The sequence below is a fragment of the Chrysochloris asiatica genome, unplaced genomic scaffold (genome assembly GCF_000296735.1).
Source record: "Chrysochloris asiatica unplaced genomic scaffold, ChrAsi1.0 scaffold00027, whole genome shotgun sequence".
Taxonomy (NCBI): Eukaryota; Metazoa; Chordata; class Mammalia; order Afrosoricida; family Chrysochloridae; genus Chrysochloris; species Chrysochloris asiatica.
The window spans coordinates 14,851,436-14,870,504 of NW_006408545.1; the positions used below are offsets into that span (position 1 = coordinate 14,851,436).

At 37.5% G+C, this 19,069-nt stretch overlaps 1 protein-coding gene across 1 annotated transcript in view; it reads left to right on the forward strand.

Moving 5' to 3' along the window:
* LAMA4 (laminin, alpha 4) overlaps positions 1-19,069 on the forward strand; it is a 226,313-nt gene that overhangs the window by 146,895 nt on the left and 60,349 nt on the right. Inside the window, exons 14-21 of the mRNA XM_006839983.1 lie at positions 1,096-1,237; positions 1,777-1,873; positions 8,764-8,880; positions 11,240-11,419; positions 13,480-13,619; positions 15,312-15,485; positions 16,316-16,461; positions 17,279-17,441. Coding sequence (XP_006840046.1) covers positions 1,096-1,237; positions 1,777-1,873; positions 8,764-8,880; positions 11,240-11,419; positions 13,480-13,619; positions 15,312-15,485; positions 16,316-16,461; positions 17,279-17,441 — 1,159 coding nt within the window. The remainder of the gene's footprint in view (positions 1-1,095; positions 1,238-1,776; positions 1,874-8,763; positions 8,881-11,239; positions 11,420-13,479; positions 13,620-15,311; positions 15,486-16,315; positions 16,462-17,278; positions 17,442-19,069) is intronic.

Here is a 19,069-nt window from a genome sequence, read left to right on the forward strand (position 1 = left end):
GATTGGCCAGGTGGCAGCATCAAGGACTCAAGCGTGGCAACAGTAGTGAGGTTGGCCCAGGATCAGACATTGTTTCGTTCTGCTGTGCATAAGGTTGCTATGAGTCGGTGCGGGTTCGATGGCACCTAACAACAACAACAATACTAACAATTGGAATTTTCAATTCAGGAAACAGTTTAGGTGCTAAAATAATAGACTTAATGTTTATCGGATGCCAAGTATAGTACCAAACACTTCACATAGTTTATCCTAGTGTTCCTTTGCATCAGACCTATGAGGCACAAACCATTACTGACCCCTGTATGTGAGGTGCCTGATGGGTGCTCACTAAGTATTAGCTCATTCATACACTGACCAGACAGGTGCATAAAGGTGTATAAAGGTAAGGGTGGGATAGGAGTGGAGCGTACAATGAAGGAACACAGCTGAGTCTCAGGAGTGAGACAAATCATTACAGTATGTTCTCTGGGAAAGCCAAATAGCCTCTCAAAGCCTCAGTTTCATCTATGAAGACAGAATAATCAATCTATGTCATGAGTGTGGTAACAGTTAAAGAAATAATGCATGAAAAGGGGCTAGCCCCAGATTTGCACATGAAAGATGCTCAATACATGTTATTTTTCTTCCTAGGGAAAAATATGATCTATTATATGAAGTGAATAAAAGGAAAATAAAATTGAATGGACAGTGAAACCAACTAATACATTCCCTTAAGACCATGATGAGGCTATGCACCCTCTCTCCAAGCATTGCTTTCTTTTTAAAACAGGGAATAATCATGCTGATTTGGTTGAATAGTAGGTGGGGCTCACTATGTCTTCATTCCTCTGCCTGACTACCGCCACATAACAAACTTGTACTTGATGCTGCTTTATCATCTTTTCCTTTTGCTGTGGTTCCCACCAGGCAGACAACTGGCCATAGACCTAAAAGGGGGTAAAGTCTTGGGTGCAACACAGATCAGGAAAGCTCTGCCCAGCCAGATGACCTTGAGTAACAGAGAGGAAGCCCTGTGATCCCTGTGTTATTGAAATCAAGCCCTAGAAATGGATTCATTTTTTAAGAAGAAATAATGAAAAATGTCTTCATTCACAGGAACTTGCACAGTTCAGATGCCAATGGGCTGGTACAGAAGGCACTGGATGCATCAAATGTCTATGAAAATATTGCCAATTATGTTGGTGAAGCCAATGAAACAGCAGAATTAGCTCTGAACATCACTGACCGAATATCTGATGTGAGTATTTCCTTCTTTTAAAGTTTGATTACATGATGCCTTTCCCAGCTTTTGGTTTTCTATTTTCAAATGCCATCTCGTGAGTTTCCAATGTAAAATACAAATGGCAGAAAGTCTGGCTGGGCTAAAGAAAGGCCATTATGTATCTGTTGTGAACATTTCAGTTGGACAAACTCTCTGAAAAGTTTTCTTTAAACAAAGTCAATTAAGAAAATACGTAAGACTTGTTTCTGTTGGTGCTTTCTTCATATGTTTTTAACTAAAATTTATTTATTGAGTGGCATCTATATAGCAGGCACTTGGGTGGAGCAAGAGTACTGGTCTAGGTTCACTGAATTTCCTCAGAAAAATATTTATCTTGAAAATATCAAGGACATTATTTTCTCATATTCACATTTGTTCTTGGTTTTGAGCTATGAAAATAAGCCATATGGATTTTGATTGGTATTTAGCAGATAAACTATGTCATTTAAACCCTCAAACCATGAAAAGCTTTCTTATGCTGTATTTCTTACTCTCTCCACCCAATTCCTTTATAGGCTGTGAGTGGAATTGATACTCAAATCATTTACCATAAAGATGAAAGCGACAACCTCCTCAATCAAGCCAAAGAGCTGCAAGCAAAGGCAGATTCTAGTAAATATCTTTCCTATTTTCCTATTCGTTGATAGCCATGCGTGCCCACTCTCTCACACACACAGCCTTCCTCACAGTATTTCTGCATGTAGCAGAAATTTCAAATTTCTAGGAATAAAGAATAAATTGTATCAAAACAGAATCATACATTATTAGTTTCTGTTCAAGAAACCCTAGTGGCATAGTGGTTAAGTGTCTGGCTGCTAACAGAAAGGTCTGCAATTTGAACTCAGCAGAGCCCCTCAGAAGAAAGATGTGTCCGTCTGCTTCTATAACTATTTAAAGCCTTGGCAACCCTAGGGAGCAGTTCTGCTTGGCCAGATAGGGTTATGAGGAGTCAGAACTGAAGTGATGACAATGGTTTTGTTTGGGTTGGGTTTCAGTTTCTCTTGAGAGTCAAATATTGGATGTTTTAAGATAAATTGTGGTTTAAAAAATCCATATAATAAAACATCAACGTATATGAGCATATGGAAACATATCATTCATCATATGTTGGATATCTTTGTTAATCAAATAGGGTGATTTGTACAATTTGCCATGAATACCAGTTTTTAAAGAGATAATGCCATAAATCATATTTAACACTAAAACTGTTGGTGGGTGGTGGTGGTTGCTATACAATCAATTCTGACTCACGACCCTATGTGTGCAGAGTACATTTTCAAGGCTGTGACCTTTGGAAACTACATGGCACATAATTTAATCTCTCTTGGACAATTCAGAAGGCCCGTCACATTTTTACCGTGAAGAGATTCGGCATCACTCTGACCATCAGTTAGGATAATAGGGTACCCCAAAGTTGTCTAGTTCTTTGCACTTCCTTGTAGTTTGTCCTCTACATAATTGTAGTTAGTGATAGTTAAGTGCCATCAAATCAGTTGCAGCTCATAGCAACCCTGTATAGGGTTTCCAAGAAGCACCTGATGAATTTGAACTTGGTTCAAACAGACCTTTCACTCCAGTGCTTGTCCTACAACACCACTTAGAACAAGCTTAATGTTCATATGGAAAGAAGCAAACACATCTGAGAGGGTGGGAGATGGAGGAGGGGAAAATGGAATTATTTCAGTCTGTTTTGAATCTTATGAATTATTCTTAAAAACATGTGAGTAGATTAAGAATTTCACTAAACATCACTCATTTCTGAGGTAGTAAATTTATTCCTAAAGCTATCTGAGCAATGACTAATGAGATTGGAAATTCATTATCTAGTTGGTTTCTAACTACCACATGAAAACAAAGGTTAAGCTTGAAAGTGAAAACTTCACATAATCATATCAAAGCAATTAATCTCATGTCTGAACTTCCTTTTTTTTTTACAGGAGTCACAATACATGAAAACAATTGTATTTTGCTTTTCATCTAGAACACTTAACTATTTAATTACCATGAAACAATTAGCATTTTGCTTTCTGAGTAAACAAAGGCAATCACAAAGCTTTTAAATTTCCCTAATCTAATTAATTCTGTAACTCTCATTAATTCGTTGTATAAATCCAGGCTTAAAGTTGGTGGTGGTAGTGTGCCGTGGAGTTGGTTCTGACTCATAGCAACTCTGTATAGGGTTTCCGAGGCTGTAAGTCTTTACGGGACCAGAAAGCCTCATCTTTCTCACATGGAACAGCTGATAGTTTCGAACTGCTGACCTTGAGATTAGCAATCCGACTCATAACTACTATGCTACCAGGTACTCATTAAAAAATAACTCGAATTTTAGTAAATACTAGAATAAGAGCAAAATATACTTAAGTAAATATTGCTATATTATGTATCACTTTGTTTCTTCTTGTGTTGTGAAAATTCAAATATGTCATTTTCATAATGGAATGGCTTAAATAATTCATTCTCTTTGATAACTTGTAGTATATTTTCTCAACTCTATCATTATTGAGTTATTAAACCTCATAAAAGCATGTTTTCTATGCTGGGAATGACATATCTTCTAAGTTTATGTTTTGTGCCTAGGAAAATCCCTCTGCATCAGCCTCTTTGAATATTTTGTAGATCTGGTCACCTATCTCATAACCTTACTTGGTTAAATCTCTTCCTATATGCACCTACAAAAGGGATGGGGATCTAGGACAGTATGACTCAGAACTGCATAGGGCCACTTCCCTTAGTACACATGTTTAGATAACACACATTTGTATTATAAATTTAGGATTTCAAATTGAACTGTATTCATCTACAGAATTGCACTATAATTTCAAACTACCTTTTTCATTTCTAAGTGATTTTCAATGATTAGTAATCTTTGTTTCCCAACATTCCTTTTCTTCATTATTTATATCAACTAGATTAAAGTCTATAATAAGCTCAAAAAACTGATATTTAAAGGAGCTTTCTACTGAATATTTGTAACAGAAAAGTGTTCATGTAAGACAGTAATTCCCAACATAGCATGTTTTTTATGAACATTTCTTCTTATGAACATCCAGTCCAAAATAGATTTTTCTTTCCCCTATTTTTATCAAAAGTACCAAATATAAACTCAAATATGATCTTTCTCAGTGTTTTAGCCACTGCTTTTTGCAGTCAGAAAATCCAAAAAAAGAAAAGATAACAAATTGTAACATCACGGTATTCAAAATTTGAGATGAAATGAAAAGGAGAGAGACTGCAATGTAACTACAAAGTATGTTAAGTCCCTCCTTGCATTCTGGGAAATGATCCGCATTCGTCACAGTAAATATGGGGAGTGCAGTGGCTCTGTAGGATAATCACTGAACTGTGAACCACAAGATCAGTGGTTTGAGCCCATCAGCCATTCCACGGGAGAAAAATGCAGTTTTCTGCTCCTGCAAAAATTCACAGCCTCAGAAACCCTATACAGGGTCGCTATGAGTCAGAACGAACTCGATGCCATGCAACAACAACAACATCCATAGTAACTACGATAGAAGTGATTTTACTGGTTACTCTATATGTGGCGACAGTATCAACTAGGCACCAATCAAATGTACACACATGTGTACACAAAGAGAGACAACTAACAACGGCCCAAGCACCCAAGAGAAAGTGCACCATGGGAGAGTGTATACTTACAATGCCATTGGAGAGAAGGAAGAGAGTATAATGAAAAGCAAAGACGTTATCTTGCTGTCTATCAAGAAACTTAGGTTTCAGATGCTTTAGAAGTAGAAAAGGCATAAATAGAAAAAAAAAAAAAAAGAGTTATTAGAAAGCTTGATCTTTCCATTTAGGCGGCAAAATAATACATCATAAAGTGTTTGGATTTGCTCAAAAAGTTACCCCGGTTCAGGTACTGTGCCACCAGCACACTTCCAATAAATAATTTTTGTGCAAAAAACACAATTCATCAAACCTAATTCAAGAGTAGAAAATCTAGACAGAGCTGTATACACACATGCACACACATATTACAAGAAGTTTAGTCAGCAATTAAACTGCTTCAAAACAAACCTCAAGCCTCAGATGGCTTCACCAGTGAATTCCTCCAAACACATAGAAACAAATAGTGCCACACCAACACAGACAAGACAGATCTAGAAACACACTTCAGCATATTCTATGAAGCTGGCAAAACTTACATACCAAAGCACGACCAGAAAATTACAATAACATGAAACTTATAAATCAAATTAACTCATAAACACAGATGCGAAAATCCCAGTGGAGGCACTAGCAAATCAAATCTAGCATACAGAGAAACGATAATAAATCACAGCTAAATTGAGTTCATTCCAGGATTTAAAGGATTGTTTCACATTTAAAAAATCTGTTATAATTCACCACATTCACCGGAAGAAAAGGAGAAAACTCATAAGATCATGTCATAAGATGCAGAAATGTCATTAAAAAAAAAAAAAACTCTTAGCAAACTAGCAAAAGAAAGAAACTTCCTCAATCTGATAAAAAGGAATAAAATCATGTTCAGCAAACATATTAATTCTGAAATATTGAAAACTTTTCTGCTCGGATTGAAAATAAGGATGTCCCTCGTTACTAATTTAACATGTAAAACTCCAGTTTATTCTACATATAACAACTGGAAAATCAACTCTTTAAAAAACGAATGTCCTTTATAATAGCATCAAAAATAGCAAATATGAAAAAAGTAACAAATATGTACACATAAATCTGAAGGAAGATGTTAAAACTCCTAAATATAAAACTGTAATACGTTGCCACAAGAAGTTGAAAGGCTGGCAGTTCAAGCTCACCAGCCGCTCCTCAGAAATCCTATACAGGGTCGCTATGAGTCAAAGCCAACTCAATGGTACATAACAACAATAGTATACTGAAATGTGCAAAGATCTGAAATTAGAAAACCGAAAGGGAAAAAACACACACAGCATTTCTCAATCTGAAAGAACTGAGGAAAAAAATTCAAGGCTTGACTTGAAATACTGAAGGATTCTTTGGGCAAAATATTAAATGATGGCAGGAAACATCAAAAGAAGATGGATGGAATAAACAGTGTACCAAAAACAAATGATCGATATTCAACCATTTCAAGAGATAGCATATGATGCAGAGCCAATGGTACTGAAGGAAGAAGTCCAATGTACACTTAAGACATTGGCAAAGAACAAGGCTCCAGGAATTGATCGAGTACAAACTGAAATCCTTCAGTAAACTGATGCAACCCTGGAAGCACTCATTCATCTATGCCAAGAAATTTGGAAGATAGCTACCTGCTCAAATGATTTAAAGAGATTCATATTTGTGCCCATTTCAAAGAGAGGTAACCCAGTGGAACGTGGAAACCATCAGACAATAACACTTGCAATTAAAATTTTGCTGAAGATAACCAGAAGGCAACTGCAACAGGATATTGATGGGGAACTTCCAAGAGATTCAAGCTGGATTCTGATGAGGACATGGAAACAGGGATATCATTGCTGACATCAAAATGGATCTTGGCTGGAAGCAGAGAATACCAGAAAGATTTTTACCTATGCTTCATTGACTATGCAAAGGCTTTCTGACTGTGTACCATGACAAGTTATGGACAATATTTCAGAGAATGAGTATTCCATACACTTAATTGTGCTCATGAGGAAGCTGTACATAGACCAAGAAGCAGTCATGCGAACAGAACAAGAAAACACTGAATGGTTTTAAATCAGGAAAGGTATGCACCAGGGTTGTTTCCTGTCACCATACTTATTCAATCTGTATGCTGAGCAAATAATCTGAGAAACTGGATTATATGAAAAAGAGTATGGCATCAGGATTGGAGGAAGACCTAGAAACAATCTGAGATATGCAGATGATCAACTTTGCTTGCTGAAAATGAAGAGGACTTCAAATATTTACTGATGAAAATCAAAGACAACAGCTTTTGGTATGGGTTGCAACTTAAATTAAAGAAAACAAAAATCCTCACCATTGACCAATGAATAACATCATGATAAATGGAAAAAAGATAGAAGTTGTCAAAGACTTCATTTTGCTTAGATCTACAATCAACACTGATGGAAGCAGCAGTCAGGAAATCAAATAACATATGATTAGACAAATTTGCTTCATAAGACCTTTTAGAATCCATTTTGACTCATAACATACAGATCTTTTTTCAACTCTACACATACATATATATATTGTTGTTAAGTGCCATTGAGTCAGTTCTGACTCAGTGACCCTGTATACAGTTTCTGTGGCTGTACATCTTCATAGGAGCAGAAAGCTTCCTCTTTATCCTGTGAAGCAGCTAGTGGATTCAACTGCTAACCTCTCAGTAACCTACTACACTGCCAGGACTCCTTTATAGCTACGTATGTTTTTGTTAAGTGCTGTGGACTCAGTTCCGAGGAACAGCTAGGGGTTTGAAGCCATGTATGTTGTTTTTGTTGTTAAGTGCCATCGAGTAGGTTCCAACTCATAGCTAACCTGTGTGGGATTTCCAAGGAGCAGCTGGTGAGCTTGAACCACCAACCTTGCAGTTCAAACCAACCTTATGGTCCACTGCTTATCCTACACTGCCACAATTATTTTATTGAAACAATTGAGGAAAAAAAGCTCTGGTAGCGCTGTAGGATAAGCACTGGATACTAACCACGGGGCCAGTGGTTCAAACCCACCAGCCACTCCTCAGAAACCCTATACAGGAGCACTGTGAGTCAGAACTGACTTGACAGCACTTAATAACAACAACAAGTAACCACAAGGTCAGCAGTTCAAGCTCACTAACCATTCAGTGGGAGAAAGAGAGGCTTTCTGCTCCCATAAAGATTAAACACCTCTGAAACCCTATACAGAGTCACTATGAGTTAGAACTGACTCAATGGCACTTAACAACAACTATATATATGTATATATGTATGTATGTATGTATAGAGTTGAAAAGAAACGATCTGTATGTTCTTTTCTTCTCAGCTGTGTATCAATTGTGTTGCTAGATGCTTTTGTTACAGCACTGCAATATTTATTTATCAAATCAAAGAAATCTCCCATTGCCTGTGTACCCTTTATGAATCACTTTATTGTTGTTGCCATCCAGTTGGTTAGATGCAGTCCAGTCGGGTCTGACTGATAGTGACCTTATATAGGGTTTACTTTTAACAGTCCTATAGATGGTTTCCAAGGCTGTAAATCTTTATGGGTGCAGAAAGCTCATCTTTCTCCCCAGAACAGCTGGTGCATTCAAACTGTTGACCTGTGGTTAGCAGTCCAACACATAACCCACTATACCACCAGGGTTCTTTATGAATCACCTTATAAAATCCTAAATCACTCCCAACTTGTTTTAAATGCCTTCTGCAATCATAAACACACTTTTCCAGATCTGGTGATTTGTGTTCAGAGTATTCAGAGTACTGAAGATGATTCCGTGGTACAAATCGGATTTTCCCTTGTTGAAACAGAGACTTCTTAGCGGCATCTTAGCCTCACTAATATGTTTTTGTGCTTCTTCCCCACAGACAATGATGAGGCAGTAGCTGACACCAGCAGGCGGGTGGATGGAGCCCTGGACAAGAAGAGTGCCCTTAAAAACAGGTTAAATAATGCCATTAAGCGCCTACAAGCAGCAGAGAGAGGTAAGGACCACAGTTAGAGCCTCTGTTTGATCACTGGGATGTAAAATCAACCTTTGAGAGGAATACTACTTACCGCTTTTTATGGATAAACCTTTTTGTTGTTGTTCATAAAAGAAACTATGTTCATTACTAAAACAAGTTGTTCTAGAAAGTAAAAAAGAAGAAAAAAAATATTAAAAACACAATCACACTACTTAACAATGTTCTTCCAATTTTTTTCGGTGTGTGTGTGTAAATGGAATCATGCTAGTTACAAATTTGTCCTAATTTGTTTACTGCCTTTCTCTTTCCCTCAGCTGTAAAACAGCTTCCCCCTGTTATATGCCACACTATTCTTGTCATATAAACAGGAAGGTTAATATGTCTAATCTAGGACTACCGTGACATTTTACATGTGACTGAAAGCAGATGTGCCTTCACAAGCCTAGAAAAACATACCACTGCAGGCTGTGGGTGTTCTGGAATCACTGGATGGTACAACCATCCATGGTACAACACGATCAGTTGCTGACCAAAAAGCTTGGAGATTTGAGTCCACATTTCTTTGGAAGAAAGCCCTGATGATTTGCTGCTGAAAAATCAGCTACTGAAAACCTATGGAGCACAGCTCTCCTCTGACATACAATGAGTAGGATCAACTCAGTGATAACTGTTAGTTTTGCTAAAAGGAACAAATCCTAGCAGCAGTGCTATACTATACTAAAGTTCAGGCCAGGGGACTATGTGTTGACTAGTCTAATCATCAGTGTCCCATGTATCACTATGAACACTCAGGATCAGCACTGGACCTCACCACAAGGTTGGCGGTTCAAACCCACCCGCCATTCCTCAGAAACCTGATACAGGTTGGCAATGAGTCGGAACCGACTCCACGACACTTAACAACAACACAGGCCCAGCACTATGCTAAGTGTTTTGCATACATTACTTCCTGTGAGATAAGTATGTTGTTGTTGTTAAGTGCCGTCTAGTTGATACGGACCCATAGCGACACTGTATAGGGTTTCCAAGAGGCAGCTGGTAAGCTTGAACCATGGACCTTGCAGTTCAAATGACTTTGCAGTCTGACTCATTAGACTACAGTGCCACACCGGAACTCTGAGATAAATTCCCATCCTGACAAACCTTGAGATTCACATGGGCCTAAAATCGATAAACTATGCTTATCTCTAAGCTAAGCTTAAGGATGGGACTTTCCTCCAAAAGACATAACTAGTAAGAAGCAGAGCCAGGATTCAAATCCACATTCGGCAGAATTCAGGACATGTAAAGTAGAAGGAAAGGAGCTCTGGTAGTGTAGTGGTTACGAATCAGACTGTGAGCCACAAAGTCAGCAGTTCGAAACTACCAGCTGTTCGAACAGCGGGAGAAAGATGAGGCTTTCTGCTCCCGTAAAGATTTACAGCCTCGGAAACCCTGTACAGGGTCGCTATGAGTCGGAACCGACTCCACGGCACATAACCAACCAACCAAAGTAGAAGGAAATCTTTCTCCACTTTAAGATTTTCGAAGTTATAATACCCACTGGAATGATTTTGAATTTTTTTTATTATGGTAATCATACATGACCATTATAAAATAATTCAACAAAAAAAAAGATAAGTAAAAGAGGCGGGGAACCTTTATAAATCCATCACCTAGGAAAAAAAATTAGTAAACAGTAAATTATTTTTATTTTAAATATCTAACTTTTAAATGGAGCATGGTGGCTGTGTAGGATAACCATTAGACTGCAAACCACAGGTGAGCAGTTTGAGCCCACCAGCTGCTCCACAGGAAAAAGGTGAGACTTTCTGACAGACTCTTTATGATGCCTCATAGGCACTTAACAACAACAAACTTTTAACATGAAAATGAAATTTCACTCTATATGCTCTTTTGAAAACTGTTTTACTTTTTTCAAAAGTACCTGTCCTTAATCATTTACTTTTACACTATAGCATTATTTTGAAAGCAAAGGTGTTCCACAAGAATACATTTTACATAGAATAAAGTGATATTTAAATGAATTTCAAACACGAACATCTCAAGTTAATGTCTTACATGTATTTTCTATGGTTTTCTCACCAGGCTACTACTCTGAGGAAATTATCCCACTTATTTTTAAAATTTACCTCTTAATTTGAAGGTGTTTTTAGTGAGCTGTATGGCTTTAATGAGACTTTAGTCTTTCAAATTCACTCATTAATATTGCTAATAATTTTCCTGTACACCTGAATTATACCATAATTTGCATATATTTAAAGATATTAATTTTGCTTGAAAGCCCAAAATGTAAGGTCTGTTTTATCCCAGTGACTAAATGGGTATGAATGCTCCCACATCCCTGCAAAGTGAACCCCTTGTGCTCTGTGTGAAGGTGATGCTCAGCAGCGCCTGCATCAGTCCAAGCAGCTCACAGCAGAAGCTTTCAGGAGGACGATGGAGGTCCAACAGGCTGCCACCCCCATGGCTAACAATCTAACCAATTGGTCCCAGAATCTGCAAACATTTGACTCTTCTGCTTACAACTCTGCAGTGGACACAGCAAGAGATGCAGGTATCACTTAGGAGCTTCACAATTTGGATTCCATTGAGGGATTGGCCATTAAACTCAACAACCATTTGTTAATAACTTTTTGTTTCATTTGGGTTATGAATTGAAATATTATAGAAGTTCACTTAGAAAAGCAGATATATACATTTTTTCTTAAGTTTGTCCAGCAGAAATAAATTGTATATATTTCACATATTTATAGATTAGTAAAAAGTCTTAATTTTTTAATGTGAGATAATGGTAGCAATTATTTTCTTTGATATCATCGGCACTGATCATTTGGCGGGGGAAGGCCAATTAAGTGTTAGTGTGTAAATCATCTTAACAAAGTACTGTTAAATTTTACGGGAAAATATGTACTACACTGCATTGTTTTTGCCTTACGTGAGTAAAGCAAATTATTACCAACAAGTAGAGAATATGGCCAAATATAACCCAGTTTCCCATTCAGAACAGTTTATTGGCTAACTTGAACATACAAATTTATACCAGAAATATTTTATGTCTACCTAATTTATCCAATTATGTAAACATATTTAAAATCATATATTACTCAAATACTGTATTACTTGGATTTTTTCTTTTTTTATTCTCACATATGTATTTAGTCTCCTCATGTATCTTTTAAATATCAATGTCTTTGTCATGATTACAGCCTTTGATTTAATTCATTAACATGGTTTTATAGACCATATTAAGTCAGTTCCAACTAAATTGTTTAAGCTAAATTGTTAACAGTTTTCTGAATCTATATATCTTCTTTTCTGACACTTCAAGTTTTTATCCCAAGTCACAAATTCATAAATAACCATTCTTTTGGCATGAAGATGGGTCTTTTATATATATATTGAGTATCTGTACATGAGTTCTACAGTTTAACCACTCATTTAATTGCTTTTCAAAAATGTTCCTTAAAAGGTTTGCCTTAATGACACCCTTATGATCTGTGTTATTTTCTATATGTATATTATACATTTAAAACAACTTTTTTAAAATGCCATATGATCTGCTCTGAGCCCTTCAGCCATGGCTGTCCACCTTCATCTTGACACACCTGCCACTTTCCTGGTTGTGTGTGACCTTGTGTCTTCTGTCTAGCTCTGTCTCTGTGGGGACTGTAGCAGCGGTAGTGTGATGTGTGACTGGACACTCGGGAAACCACCATTCCACATCCTGTTGGAGCCTCCCTTTAACCAGGCATATCCCTTAGAACTTGGGCTATCTGGTTAAAGGAGCATCTGTGTATTTGTCATGGGCCCTGCTCTATAAAAATGTACATGGTATGATTCAATAGTGAGCAATTATTATCATGATTAATTGTGATGGTCACAATTTTAAAGGTAGAAGTTTTGTAGAAAACACAGGGGAGTACTTAATCTTACAGTCCAGAAACAAGGGACCCTAGGATTATAAAGGGAGAAGAGCACAAGCAGAATGAGAGACCTTATCCAGAGAAGCAGCGACACTAGAGATGGAGACAGAGATGGGGACATGGAGAGAGGGAGCAGCTGAGAACTTTAGATTTATGGGAAGAGAGGGACTGAGAGCTGACAGCCAGGAGGCAGATTTTCAGAATGTGCCCTTTGTGGTGTAAATTATTATATATTCCTGAGTGTTTAAAAAGCTAAAGTGAATAGGGAGAAATACTGTTAACTGATGGTACATGGAAGGGATTAGGGAGAAATACTGTTAACTGATGGTACATGGAAGGGATTACAATCAATGTAATGAAACAAAGTAAATGATTTGTTGAATGTAAAACTGATGATCTGCCCTGTAAACTTTTAATCTATCCAAATAAAAACCTTAAATTAAAAAAATAAAGAAAAAAAATGTACATGGTTAGTTAGCTTGATCTGCATGCAATATATACATCAATATGAACTAGAAGAAGTGTCACAAAATTGGCATTGATTAAGCTTTGATTAAGCTGTTATTTTTGTAGGCTAGAAAACAACTTGTTCTACCAGTTTTAATCATATGCTTCTTAATTCTTCATCAGATTACTGAAATAAATTTGATATTGAGATATTTACTCCAGTGATTTCTTTGTTTAACTGTAGTAAGAAATCTGACAGAGGTTGTTCCTCAGCTCCTGGATCAGCTTCGTACTGTCGAGCAGAAGCGGCCTGCCAGCAATGTTTCTGCCAGCATCCAGAGGATCAGAGAGCTCATTGCTCAGACCAGAAGTGTTGCCAGCAAGGTATCCAATGAATGGAGTCATTGATCACTCAGTGATAAAGAGGATATGAAGCTAAGCTCCAACTCCTCAGGCAGCTTCCAACATTTAGATGCTTTATACTCTATGACTCAATGTGGTAGTTCTCAACCCCTACTGTTCATTAGAATCACATGAGGAGCCTTGAAAAATAAACCAATTCCTGGTTCTAACCTCAAAGCAATAAATCAGGCAATGTAGAGGGAGGGCCCAAATAGCAACAAATAACTAAACCCATTGTCGTCCAGTTGGTTCCAACTCATGGTGACCCCACATGTCATATGAACAGTCCCATAAGGTTTTCTTAGCTGCAATTTTTATGATTCATGAAACTACTGGTTGGGTTTGAACAACACCAACCTTGAACTCAGTAGTCAATCACAAATTGTTTATGCAACCCAGGGAGCAATGAGAGGAAAAACTCAGGGACCTCCCTAGTTTCAAAGCTCCCCAGGTGATTCTTATATGTAGCCAATGTTAAGAGCTACTGAGTTAATCTGGCCAATGAAGTTAATATAGCAAAAGAAATCAAGGAAAGTCAACACCAATAGAAAACTCACTTCTTTATTTTATTATTATTCATTTATCTTAACAGATGGTATTTGTAATTGTCATATGGAATAACCTTATCCACCTGTTATACCTATTCAAGAAATCCTCTGGTACAAAATGTATTATGTAAAGGTTTTACTGACTAGAATCACATAATGGCTAAGCTGTATAAACTTAGCAAAGACTCTGTGTTGAGAGGTTTATACAGAAATAAGTCAACAACACCTAACAAGAGCCAGCATTGGTAGGAAATTTCCTGACACAACAATTAACATTTTCCATTGCAGTAAAACAGGGCTTGTTCTTTAACCCATTTTAATTTGTTGTTGTTGTTTTTAATTATTTAAAGATCAGAATAATTTTACAACCAAAAAAATAAGGTTTTAATTTCTCAATAGAGATGTTACTTATACAGCTTCCTTGGCCCTAATTACTGACAAAAATATAAAAAGAGTTTAAAACCAACTATTTTATAATGAAGGAGACTATTTTTGGTAAATATTCCTAAGTTTTAAATGATGTACAATAAATGGCCCAGTATCCTGGTATGGTGCTTTAGGACAAGCGCTGGACTGCTAATTGCAAGTTCGGCAGTTCAAACCCACGAGTCGTTCTTTAGAAACTCTATACTAGGTCACTGAGTTGGAACCAATTCAATGGCACTTAACAGCAACATTACAAATTACCTGATTTAGATACCTGGGTGACCATTTCAAAAAAGGTTTATCATAAAAGTACACAAAGAAATGGCATTCTCAAGGCTAGTTTCCTGTGGGTGCTTTCTTGTCATTCTATTTATATGGAATAGAATTTTAGGGGCTTAATTCCCGAAAACCAGGAGACCCTATTTCTAGGAACTTCCTCATTTCACCATAGTGAGATATTTTCCGTGAGATATGCATCCTTTATAGGCTCTCAAATTGTACAAAAAGATTTAAATTCTACATACAACTTGATTATTTCATAATATTTATAAGTAAAGGTGTGGAGGTGTGGAGGAGAGGAGAACTCAGAGACCCCTATCAGGAAGAAGGATTCCTATTGAGAGCTGTGGGGAAGTTAGGGAATTACACAATCTACTCGTTTATGCAGAGCACTTTTAATGAAACCATCTTGAAACTCCAGATTCAAGTTTCTATGATGTTTGATGGCCAATCAGCCGTAGAAGTCCACCCCAGAACCAGTGTGGATGAATTAAAGGCCTTCACATCTCTGAGTCTGTATATGAAACCTCCTGTGAAGCAGCCAGAACAGAGTGGGACTGCCGACCAGTTTATTCTGTACCTCGGAAGCAGAAACGTAAGAGTTCCCTTTTAGAATGGGGTGGGAGGTGCTTCAAAGGAAGATCATTGCTTTTATGGTTCCCTAAAACAAAACTTCTTATGTAAACAAATTAAATTCCCATTCTAGCAAGGCTAAATTAATGGTTTGAGGAGAAGAAAGACCTTCTCCATATGGAATCTTTCTGGAGTTGCTTCATATCAGCATCACACTATTAATGTTGAGTATGAATCTAACATTTCAAAGACCTTCAGGATAACAGCTGCCTATCTGTATATGTCTGATAGTGCATCCTGTTTGAAGATACATAACCAGTTTCTGTGGAGACAACTCCCAACTCATGTTGACCCCATCTGTCACAGTTAAACTGCTCCACAACTTTTTCAAATACTGACTGTGTTGTAAATATGATTATTATTGTCAGGCCTTCCTTTCAAGATGTTGCTGAGTGGACTTAAACCTCCAACTTTTTGGTCAGCCCTCAAGCATGTTAACTGTACCACCCAGGAATTCCTGACGATACATAGGGGTTGGTATTGTCAGGCAACATTAGATCTCTGGGTTCTCAAACAGCACTAGCACATTCCTGTCAGCCATTTAATTCCCACAATCCTGTAGTTGCTTAGGTCCATGGTGCACATTAGAGCAAACACAAGAGATGGCAGATGCTGATGTAGCCACAGTGAGTCTCTAAAGGAAGATCCACTGACCAAACAAGAACTTTGGGTAATAATTCATATCAGGAGGCCATTTTATATAGCTAAACTTTTGGGTTGCTGATTTTCCTTCAAAAAAATGAAAATAAAACATATTCATTATTTTATTTAAGTAACTTCTTAATATTTCAGGCCAAAAAAGAGTATATGGGTCTTGCAATTAAAAATGATAACCTGGTATACATTTATAACCTGGGGGCCAAAGATGTGGAGATACCCCTTGACTCCAAGCCAGTCAGTTCCTGGCCTGCTTACTTCAGCATCGTCAAGATTGAAAGGTAAATGTGTCCATGATGCAGGGTTTGCATGCATGTTTTATAAGAAATATATTGAATGCATTCATACTCAGTCTTCCTAGTGATCACAACTAGCATTTCATTCTTTCTTCCTGAATTCCTTCCCAAACACCTTTGTGCAAAAGAAAATATTAGAAATGGTCATAATAGCAAGCTGATTACTAGATCTTTACTTGGCCAATCTATGAATTAATTACAATACAGATCGAGAGAGATAAATAGCTGCCAATGTTGACTCTGACTCATGGTGACCAGTCCTGTGTCTTCCTCATGATCACCAGCATGATCAAGTCTGTTATTGCAGATACTGAGTCACCCTCACTGACCCTCTACTCTAGCAAAAACAATGTCCTCCTCTAGAAGTTGATCCCTCCTGATGACATGTCCAAAGCAATCAAGTCAGACAATGTTCTTTTGTAATTCATAAGTTTTCACTGGCCAGTTTTCAGAAGTAGATCACCAGTTCTTCCTTTCTAATCTGTCATAGTCTAGAAACTCTGCTGAAACCTGTCCACCATGGGTAACCTTGTGGGTATTTGAAATACAGGTGGCATAGCTCCCAACATCACAGCAATATATACCTGCCACCACAGCATATGGAAAACTGACAAAACAGGTGGTGGGAATTCTAATACCGAATGCCTTTTTATCCCCTTCTCAGTTCATAAATGCTTATTAACAAGATAAAATCAAATCACCAACTTTGTGATAAGAGAATATTAATACTATTATATTAGCAAACACACACTTTCTATAAATTACCTGGTTAATAAAGAGTAGAAATAATTTATCTTAACAGGATCGGAAAGCATGGAAAGGTGTTTTTAACAGTCCCGAGTCTAAGTAGCACCGCAGAGGAGAAGTTCATTAAAAAGGGAGAATTTACAGGTGAAGACTCCTTGCTGGATCTGGACCCTGAGGATGCTGTGTTTTACCTTGGTGGGGTGCCTTCAAATTTCAAGGTAAGACACCCAACTATATTTTGATACTATAGATATGCAGTGTTTGCTTTTATAAATGTACGAGACCCCATTGTGATAGGAAGGGATCTGATGATCATTTTAAGGAAGAGTTCAGCTCAATGAGTGGTAGAAAACTCGGAAGCAAGACTGTCAATTTGGTGTTATCAGTGCACTCTCTACTGCCTATTTTTTCAGATGTCAAATGCTTTCAAGCAATAGCTAACACTTGAGGACCAACTGATTTCATTCCAATGCAGGCAGCTGTAATTAATGTTGCCCCACCTGCTGCGGGAATGTCTGTGTCTTGTGAGTGTCCCTACAATTTGGATCTAGTCTTCAATGTTTGAGATTACAGTTTCAAAAACTCCGGTTTCTCAGCTAATACAGGCATGAAATAAGATGTCAGGAATGAGGGTTTGTGAAACTTGAGGGAGAGTTTGCCACCTGATGAAGCCTATGAGAAACAGATATCCACATTTCCACTTATGGGGCAGTAACCCTGGCCCCCAAACTGGAACTGGTGGCTTAAATTAACCTTCACCTGTTAATCATTGAGACATAAACTGAATAAATTTAAGGCAACTTTGTTATTTTTATTTATCATGATTGTTTTGATTCAGGGTCCAGAACCACAACAGATATCTCAACTATGAACATTCCCTAGTTCCATATGTCTTGTTGTTAAGTGACACCAAGTCATTTCCAACTCATAGTGAACCTGTATAGGGTCTCTGAGAAGAGGCTAATGAGTTTGAACCACCAACCTTGTGCCACACAGTCTCCAGTTTTATATATGTTGTTGTTAAGTGCCATAGAGTAGTTCCAACTCATTGCGACCCTGTTTAGGGTTTTCAAGGAACTGCTGGTGTGTTTGAACTGGCAACTTTGTGATTCAAAGTCCAGTATTGATCCTACAGTGCCACACCAGGAGTCCAGTTCTATATATGGTGGTGGGTTTGTGAAGTGGAGTCAATTCTGATTCTTAGCAATCCTGTATTGAGTTTCTGAGACTGTAAATCTTTGGTGGCGATGGTGTGCTGTGGAGTCGATTCCGACTCATAGTGACCCTGCATAGGGTTTCCGAGGCTGTAAATATTTACTGGAGCAGAAAGCCTCATCTTTCTCCCACAGAATCGCTGATAATTTCGAACCGCTGACCTGGAGGATAACAGCCCAACTTGTAACCACTACACTAATATTTTTTTCTCTTGATGTGGATGATGATGATAGTTTTCTAATAATGCCAAATAGACATTTTGGCCACAATATCATTAGCTTATTTTAGGCTTGTATGAAGTATGCACTCTAAGTGTAAGGTACTGGTTGGAAAGTATGAAAATAAATTAATCATAAGTAAAAATCCTACAAAACCCCCTAGAAGTATACTTATTCACCTTAGTTAAGTAAAATCCTCCTCAATGGGATCAAGACCCACAAAAATTTCAGAACACACATAAAACTAGCTCTATTTCCCTTCTTCTAGCTTTGGGGCAGGTGCTAAGTATAATACAAAATAAATCACTAACTGGTCTGCAGCACACTTTGCTTTCATTAATTCAGCCTCACTGTCTAATAAATCCTATTCAAAAGAGCATGTTGTTGTTGTTGTTGTTAAGTGCCATCGAGTC